Source organism: Cyanistes caeruleus, chromosome 5 (assembly GCF_971803275.1).
Source record: "Cyanistes caeruleus chromosome 5, bCyaCae1.hap1.1, whole genome shotgun sequence".
Taxonomy (NCBI): domain Eukaryota; kingdom Metazoa; phylum Chordata; class Aves; order Passeriformes; family Paridae; genus Cyanistes; species Cyanistes caeruleus.
Genome location: NC_141705.1, coordinates 42,358,174 through 42,368,190, shown reverse-complemented (window position 1 = coordinate 42,368,190; position 10,017 = coordinate 42,358,174). Strand labels below are relative to the sequence as shown.

Genomic DNA, 10,017 nt, shown 5'->3' with positions numbered 1-10,017 from the left:
TACTTACAGAACCTTATTCAGTATCAAAACAAGAAATGCAGATTCCCCTCTGGGCTTCAAAATTCTTGAGTCATCTTCAGACAGGAACAGCCATTTATTTTTTGTCCAACTTATTTTTGTCAGTTTTCAAACAATTTCTGTCCTAGTAAGCACAGAACAAAATTCACCAGACTTCAAGATGTGAAAGCCAGATTCTTAGCTGCTACCATTAATGAAATCTCAGATGGGAATCTCCCAAAGTGCAAGTTCTTTAATGACCAGTGAAATCTGTAGTTACTTGTCTGTCAAGTTTCAAAAGACCAAAGTGATTTATCAACTCCATATTATGCTTATGGAACAGTAATTTCAAGTCTTGTTAATCCAGTGTTCACTTTATGAATTAAGAGTGCAGGTTGACCCTTCTTTAGCTGATCAGGCTTACTGACACCAATTAATTTCCAAATATGCAATATTTTCTTAGGTGTGCTAGTAAAAGTTTAGAAGCCTCATCTAAAAATGAATGATGCATCTTGAATAAAATAAATGCACCCTGTGCAGATATTTATATTTATATACATGACATTCCAGACTGATAGGTTTTCCCATTCATTGGAGGAAAAAACTCACCAACCCTCCTCCCACCCCCACAAAAAAACCCCCAAAACCAACCAAAAAGAAAATTACATCCCACCTAGTGGAATCACCACTTCAAAATTCAGTGGTAAAACCCCCATCAACTTCATTGTGGCCAAATTTTCAATTGAATGCCATGTAGAGAAATACCCGTTTAATTTGCTGCCATTAAGACATAGCAAAATTAGTTTAAGCTTTCTTCCACCCACAAAACTCTCATCCAGAATTCATCCTAGAACTCCTACTTAACTCCAGAGGTGTTTCTGTGTTTTATAAAAACACACTAGAGAAAATGCATGAACAATTCTGAATCTGTTTTGCTAATCCCTTCATGCAGACAGGAAGTTCTCCATAAAACAGCAATCAATAGTTTCTCGCTTCCCATTACAGCTGATGTGCAAAACTATTTGTTACTGTGCTATGGGAAACAGTCCATGTCAATACTGAATTACTTCCACTTCAATACAGTTTTTTTGTTCTTCTCACTATAAAAACCGTAATGGAAAAAAGACATGAATTCATATTGTATGGAAGGTTTTATTGATTACTAAATTGTTGTTGCTTACATCACTTTAATTCCAATCAAACAAAACTATAAAGAAGCTATTATTAGACTTGTTTCTGTAAGCCTTTCAGTTGCCAAATACATATTGTTCTGCACAACTCTCACACTGCCAGCAACACAACAGTGTTGTAGCTGCACAGCTTACACTGTATGCTTCAGCATAAGCAAAGAGTGATCTGAAAATTCATCATTTTTACCAGTCACACTTTTTTATGTTACAAACAAAACCCGTTTCCTTACTTCTCTGCAATTTTATACACAGTATAAAACAAATCTCAGGGTTTGTGGCAGAAATTATTTGATCCTATACAGAAGACAACATCAAATTTTATGAAATTAAGGACATTAATTATTCTCTGCTATTAGACTCCCATTCAAGATTACTTAAACTGACATTGCATTGGGACCCTTTCCAGAAGCACAGAAAATCTATCCATTAGACCAGATCCTCCTCTCTTGCTTCACCTTATGACTGACATGGTCAAATCTAATGTCACTGCGTATCCTACCTGATCAGGCTCATGTCACAACTGACTATCCAGGCTTACTTGGCACTAGAGAAGTACTTTGATGAAATCTGACAATCTTGATGCACCATAAATAATACTTACAGGAGAACATGTGATGATATTCACATTACTGTCAAGGGGAAGAAAAAACTGCTGGGAAGGAAACGAACAAGTAAAACAAATGTTCAAGAATACACATTTAGAACTGGGGCTGCCTATCCTACAGCCAAAAAGGAAACATCCCAAATAATAGTGCATGGCCTACAATGTATAAACAAAATCTTTACTGAGGGCACAAAAAAGTGGTAACCACTGCCCCAAGATAACAGATTCCTGCAGAAGTCCAGAGAAGAAACACAAATTCTTAAGGAGACTTTCTAATCTCTCTTCAAAATGATAGAGTAAAATATACACAGTTTCTAAAGCAAAGTGCCAATACAAAAAGACATGCTAGAACTATGGCCCATAGCTAGAGCTGTAACTTATCCTTGTTCATTCCAAACTATCAAAAAAAATAGACACTTTAAAAAAAAAAACCCAAGACAAACAAACAAAAAAAAAAATCCTCAACAACCCCATCTCAAGTAAGCTGTTTCTCTTCACTCTGGCTTCCTAAAGAGGATTTCACTGTTAGCAACAAAATTCTGTGTAACACCAATAATTCATTGATTTCTGGAATGAAGCATTAGTAGCAGTATACAACATGCATAAACCACAATCTGGATTTTTAAGTGTTAACATGGAAAGAACTAATCAAGATCCATAAAAATTCAAATTACCACTCAAAAGACGCTTAATCCAACTCGTAAATACCAAATACTCCCCTTCCTATTTTGTGAAGTTGCTCCAACTGTAGCTGTCAACTAAAATTCAGTTATTTATGCAGCATAGACTCCCTTGAAATGATATTGTCAAGCATTCAGATTATAAATAAAAAACCTCCTATGTATCATAAAGAAGACAAAAATTGTCATAATATAAACACTTAGTTTTACTAGCTTTTTGTTAAAATTAAATTGCAGATAACTCATTTCTCTAACATAAATCCTATATTTGAAAGAAGTCAAACTGGAAGAAAACAGAAATTATTATGAATTGCTTGACATCAGTGCTTGGTATCAATGAGGCCATAGATTAGTTCTCAGCATATACCCAGCATAAAACTTGCCAATGCAGCTATTACCACTGCCAGCAAAGTTGCCAATAACGGAATGGCCAGATGACAGTGATTTTCTCCACTGCCCTGTGAAGAGAAATTACTTTAGAGCAGCACAGACTTCACAGATAAGCAGTAGCAAGGAGGTTTGCATGTTTACTGCTTGTTACATGACTATTTGTAGAGCCAATGAAAGATTTGTCTCTTCAGAAGTACGAACTATCTTTCAGTAACAGTTTATTTTAAATTCTGCCCTAAGATCACAGGAAGACAGCAACCTGTAAAATAAGGCTTAAATTACCTAAGAGCTTTTCCTCGAGCTGACTTTTAAAAGTTTACTGCACTCTACTGTCATATATGCTTTAGATAACTGAAAAGAACGAACAGTTTATCTACAAAGAAAGTCAACCGGTCCTGCGAACAAAATGACTCAACAGCAGTCCTAGCTCAGAAGACCCACTCTGAAACAACACAAATGAAGATGAGTGCTTCCATTTGAAAGCTTTCTTGGGGAAAGATACACTTTGAAGATCCATTTCATCCAGTAACACAGCACCAGCAATCCTCAGTGACCATGTTTCTAAAGCAAACTACCTCATTATTGTGTTGTCCTCCTTGTTTCTAAATTATTCTGTAACTCTAATTTAGTATAGACTTAGCCTATGTACAATAAACAATATTGGTCTAAAATCTGAAAGTGCCCCAAGGAACTTCCAGGAGATGACTTCTATGCATAAATTTGCAATTAACTTTTGAGGTCAAGCAAGGGTATTTCAGACAACCTAGCTCATCAAAATATAAGAATCTATTGAGTGTAAGTCTAAAAAAATAACCACCTGCACACCTATCTTTTTCATGAACCATGCATATTCCACAAAGTTAAGATTCAACTGGTTTGCTGAAATCCCAACAAAAAAAGACAAAAGGAAAGAGAAATAAAATTTATTATAAAACTTGTTGAAATAGCAATGACTTAGCTGACTTCTTGTTCTGCTGCTCTAGGCAGAACAAAATGTGACTGAATGCTCTCAGGAAAGCCAAAACAAAAGTACAGAAGTAGTATGTTGCCACACTAAAATCTCTTTCTCTTGATAATTTCTGGTTTCCAGCTGACAGGATGGGTTTCTTCAGTCTAAATGGAAAAAAAAATAAAAATCTCATAAGTATTATTTTAAACTTGAAACTCACCTATAATTAAGGTTTAGTTTAAAATACTACTTACAAAAAAAAGTATGTGCACTCTATTTCATATGTAGCATTATTAATACCTAATCATATAAATTCATTTACTCAAATTAAATTTTCTATCATCTCACTGTCTGAAGTACATAACAGTACTTGTTCTGTTCTTCTTTTTTTTTCCAACAAGGAAATTATCAGGTTGCCAGTGGCATTTCCAAAACAATATGTGGTTATCAAAGCACATGAACAGGAGTTGCCAATGACAAGCCTTCCAGACATATCCACATCAGTACTGATAATCAGTGTCATGGACCATATTTTGCCCTTCTTCAAAATGGATAAAAAAATTCCTAATTCTTTATATGTAAGAGTTACTCCAGGTCTAATTCAGCACAAAATTCCAACATTTAATGAAAATACCTATGTTCTTTATATTGAAGACATACACTGATAAACTATACAATCATCTGTTGTCTTCTCCACTGGTGAATTAATTAATTAATTCAGATTTTTAGAATAACAGTTTGAAAATAAGCTCTTTACTCTAAATTCCAAGAACTGTCAAAGCCAATAACTAATCCAGATCATATAAGTAAGTACAATAAACCTTTAAAGTGAAATCCTAAAAACATGATTCCCATGTTTTTATCAATACAACCCCACACTGTTCCCCAGTGGGTTCAAAACCCAACGTACATTATTGTATTCAGATTTCTCGAAACTTCACCACAAAGACCTTTTCCAGAAGAGTTCACACATGTGACACTTATTTTTACTACAGCAGATAACAATAATTAGGAATGCAGAAATTAGCTACTGTCCTGTTAATGCTAATACAGAGGTCTTTCAAACTTCAACAAAATGGACTACATAAGTCTGAACACGTCCCCTACTGACAGGTGTTATATTTCTCTGAATTTTTTTGATTCTATGAAAATACTTTAAAAAGACACTTTGACATACCGCAGTATCATCTTCTTTGTATACTTTTATGGTTTTATCAGCTTCAGCTGTTAGCAATCTGCTTTCTGACTGGTCAAAAACACAAGCAAATATTCCTGATTCACTGTCCAAAGAACCCGGCTGTACAGCTGCATGTACTCTCTGGAAATTGTATCCTGTTCTCCAGTCCCAAAGGTGCATAGTACCATTATCAGCTACAACAAACAAACAAACAAACTCAGTATTTCGACCAGTTAATTTCTATCTGTTTTCTAAAAGCAGCATCATGAACAACTAGTAAATACATCAGGAATACATCACATAACATTCATGTAGAATAGCTCAGTGCACCTAGAGATAACCAAGAGAGGTGATACACTACATCACAGGCAAATTGCAACAAGTTGCTTTGGAGGCACAGCTAAGGACTGGCATTCTGAATATCAAGCTCCCTGCTCACTAGCTCCACTGAAGTTGAACGAAGAGGCATCATCCTCCCAAAAAGATTAAGGACATTAAGGACTCTTACTTAATGCAAAGTAGGTTTAATGTTTGCAGAGGTTTTATTCCAATTCCAGTTTAAACAACCGCCAGTATTGCTGCTACTGGCAACAGCTACAGAGCATTCACAGTAATCTGAACTCTCTAGTCAGAAGGACACTTTCAAGAAAATTTTTCAGTTACAAAACCCAATACCCTTCAAAAGCATTATCTAGCCAAAACAGATCTATTAAAAATTAAATTTCTCCACAGCTGCCAGCTAGACAAGAAATCCAGATGTTTCAAGAAGGGTGTTTCTACAGTAGAAAACTCCAAGGTAGAATCAACTTATTTTAATTCAGCATTGCCTTCTGTGAAGCTGCTGTAGATAGTGTGAGGATGTAAAGGGGAGAATTGATACTCAAATTTTAACGTTTAAAAAGTTGCAACTAATATTATTAAAATGAAAATAGTTTTTTTTTTAAGTGAAGAAGGTGGTTTTTTAAGACTCAGCTACTACTAACACAAAAAGGTCTTACAAGGATGTTCTGAAAGTGTCTTCAAATAATAATAATGACACAGAAGTCCATTTCAGTATTTTGTGAAGTTCTTGTTCTTACTGGGGATAAGTCTGTTGTCAAATACAGCTTTATCCAAATTTGAAAATCAAGGGGCCCTTTTACACATAGTTGGAAACACAATCAGAGTAAGGTGACAATGCAATTGGCTGTTTCCTAGCTCCTTCTTAGCACATTTCCATCTCACTCCACATCGCTGTCCTACAGGACCAAGGGCACATGGGACCACGTGACTTGTTCCCAATTTGCTTTAGCAAGATGCTTCTATATCCTCTATCCAGTCTCACTGCATCAACATACAGCTAACTCTAGAGAAGGCACTAATGACCAGCAGATAATAAAGGATGGACTCTGGAGCCTTGCAGCAGCAGCCTGCTGAGAAGAAGAAACCTCTTCGTGCAGAACATTAGAAATCCTTCAAATTTATTTTATTTGCATGCAGCTCAGAAACACCCAAGGACATGAAAGTGGCCCCTCGTACTCACTACAAAATGAAATGGAGCAGGCTGAAGGAGGCTGACAGGCCCAGATAAAGCAGAGCTCCATGAGCATCTGTCTAAGGACCTCCAGCCACATGTGCAGGGGGAAGAGGAGAGGAATGTGTATCTCTAATTTTTACCTCCTGAGACCAGAACACCATCGGAATTTACAGCCAGTGTGTTTATAATAGCATTGTGACCAGAGAGGTTCTGAATGAAGTTTCCATCTGGGAATTTCCACTGCTTAATATTATCTGGAGAACCAGATGCAAATGTGTAACTGAAAGAAAATAAGCACAGTATATTAAAGCTCAAAATAGCTGTAGTGAGAGCAAATGTCCTTCATTAAAACTATTGCTAAATGCTAGTTCCAAAATTACTTAATATTCAAACTGCTTTTCTGACATGTTTACTTCACATGAAATTAAAGAATTTTATGAAGTCATGAATTACATATTTCCACTTAGTTTTCTTTCCGCTTCATTAACTAAACTTCATAGTATCCTATATGCTGTAGGATTTAATATGCAAACAAATATTTAAAATGCACATTAAGTTCTCTTCAGTTGTTATTCTGGCAAATTTTCAGGTATAGGGGCATCATCAGCAAAGGAAACAGGAAAAAAAAAGGCAACAAGCCCCAAGCATAGGCTAATGGCTAGTCTTCCAAAATTACATAAAAAAGGAAAAAGCCCTGCAAAAATTTAACTAAACAAGATAACTTCTTCCCCTGAGTTACCCCAAAATAAAAATTTCCTTCGTTTTAAGATGTGCAAGCAGTTACATGTTTATTTGGGTAGCACATACAAAAGCCTGTAGGAATACTTTCATTTGCCACAATGTCCAGGGAATTTGATGTCTATTTAAAAGATACCACAAGTAAAAAATTGAGCATTACAAGAAAATACCACAACATTAAAAAAAACCAGAAATACTGAACTATAGGCAGACAGTTGCTACCATTTGACAAGAACACTTCAAGTTTATTTCCAAAAAGGTAAAATTCCGGTGAAACCTGAATTACTTTTTTAAAGAATGTAAGTAAAACTAGGGGTTTTTTTTCTATAGCTAACAAGATATACAATTTTTCAGGCACACATTGGAACAGAGTTTATTCATATCCAAGATTCTGAATTTCTGATAGAAATGACAGAATATAATTTAAAAATATTAAAGGCATAGAAGTAATCAAGTTCTATGTGAATTCCTTTTCTCCACTGTTTTGATGGAGATTCAAACAGGCAACTGTTGTGCATCAAAATACAGCATCTAAATTCAGAGTGCTTCCATGAACATCTGCTTCAAAGCTTTAATTCTCACACTAAGTTTTTTTTTAAGGCCAGTTAGATTGAAATGTCTTGTGCAGTGAATATTGAAAACAAAGGCCATTTTATTAATCACTGTCTCCTTTAGCATTAATCACACATGTGCAATGGCATGTTACAAAACTACTGCAATTCCTGCTCACAACTGTTCAGCTACATATTTATTGTTAGCCTTACGAGCACTGTATCATCAAGTTTTAAGGACTGAATGAAAAGCATACATCTAAGTAACTCTGTGGGATAACAAGACATTCTCAGGATTGCTAATGTACACTAATGCCAATACTGGGAAGCACAATAAGTGCAGTAAAATGTATCTGACAATTAATATGTACATTTTTGCATCATCCTAAGTGCATTAGTTTCTCACATTATTCTGTTCTACCATTCTAGATCATCATCATTCACACTGGGTCTCTTCAATTCTCAAAGAACTGTGGAAGTGTAACAGAATAAAGAAAACTTACTGTCTTGGATGTAGCACTACTGCTCTTACAGATTTCTTGTGATTTGTTAAAGTAACACGAGTTTTTCCTGCCACCAAGTCCCAGAGCCGTATGGTAGTATCATGACTGCCTACAACGAGAAGAAAATTTTAAAAAAACAGTAGAAACTATTGCCTTGATTTTATCATAATCACTACTTTGCTAAGGCAGCCAAAATGATGTGAAAAAGACAAAAATATTATGCTAATGCCACCTCAGATGAAGAAGATGACGGACTGCAAAAGTATTTTTACTCAGTTTTAAATCCAAGAGCTAAGAAGTTACACTGCAAAGCTGGATTTTGACATAATGGGAAAGAAGATGAACACTTCACCACAGTACTGGACACTCCTTAACTGAAATGGGGAAAACTGAAATAGCACAGAAAATGCAAGTCTCAATATATATTATAACACAAATGAAACCACCAGTGCAGAAGTGCAGAAAAGCATTCAAATAATGCACAGCCGTATTTCCTTAAATACACCGTTACTAGTATGTAACAACCATATGGCCCATTTTCAACAGGAACTAAAATGAGATTTTAGCAAATTCACCAAGATAACATCATGAACATCACACAATGACTGAACAAACATATTCACCATTAGGTTTTTCAATCATGTTACTCATGAAACCATGCCTACTATACCTGTAATAATTTGTGGTTCTGCAGCTTGGCACTTCACAGTTGCTACTGCATTTGTGTGTCCTGACAGTGTGTGCACACTGGCTTTTGTCCTTACATCCCAAATCTATGAATTCACAGCAAATATGTCAGAGGTCAGTAACAGGTGCATATTCAACGTGTTTTAGGCACTGTCTCATTACATAATTCCCTAGCCATAGTCCCACAGATTAAAAAATGGTATTTAGGTAGTATTTTTCACACAACCGCCTCAGCTGGCAAATTTCAAGGGGAGCAGGAACCTGCCAGTGAACTTCCAGGCAAATGGATAATTTAAGTCACCACAGTCTCATACCACCTTCTAAATACTAAGCAATCCTACATATACTATGTAGTCTACCTACCAAATTAAGAAATAAAACGTTATCCTGAAGTGATATAGCATGTTTGTGCATTTGGGCTTCAATTTTATCAATATAAGACAAAGGTAACACAAATCATCTTTGTATTCCATCTAAATTGATGATAACTTTGACTAAGTGCTCATTTTTACAAATGAAGATACTGAAATACACATATCAAGATATTAAAACACAACAGTGTTATACTTACTCGTGCTGTTGAATCTCTGCTACATGTCACCAGCACATCTATTGTTGGATGCAAGTCTAAGCCATAGACAGCGCTTAGATGACCATGATAGTGTCTGATAACCTAGATGAATAAAAACCACACAAACTAATAATTGAAAGAATATTCTAAATGCTTTGATTTCTGTATTTCCTACTAACAATTCCTTCAAGTAAAGAAACTGCAGCTTACCTTATTGTATTCAAGATCCCAGCATTTCACTTGTTTGTCTTCTCCACAAGAAAAGAGGTATGGACTTCTTGCACTTACTATCACCCCTCGTACAGTACTGATGTGTCCCGTCAAAGACAATTTCAATTTGCCACTAGCAAGGTCCCAAATCTGCACCAAAATAGGTATTTTAAGGTAGACAGGAAAAAGCTACACAGTTAAACAGCCCAGATATAACTGATCCTGCTGCAACGTAAGTTAAAAACAGTCATATA

At 35.6% G+C, this 10,017-nt stretch overlaps 1 protein-coding gene across 1 annotated transcript in view; it reads right to left on the bottom strand.

Moving 5' to 3' along the window:
* Positions 1–1,135: 1,135 nt before the first annotated feature.
* Positions 1,136–10,017, bottom strand: part of PLRG1 (pleiotropic regulator 1) — a 16,350-nt gene continuing 7,468 nt past the window's right edge. Inside the window, exons 9-15 of the mRNA XM_086887972.1 lie at positions 9,764–9,913; positions 9,554–9,655; positions 8,966–9,068; positions 8,296–8,404; positions 6,644–6,783; positions 4,988–5,181; positions 1,136–3,974 (exon numbers count right to left, since the gene is read on the bottom strand). Of these exons, the coding sequence (XP_086744098.1) occupies positions 3,915–3,974; positions 4,988–5,181; positions 6,644–6,783; positions 8,296–8,404; positions 8,966–9,068; positions 9,554–9,655; positions 9,764–9,913 (858 nt within the window). The 3' untranslated portion in view covers positions 1,136–3,914. The remainder of the gene's footprint in view (positions 3,975–4,987; positions 5,182–6,643; positions 6,784–8,295; positions 8,405–8,965; positions 9,069–9,553; positions 9,656–9,763; positions 9,914–10,017) is intronic.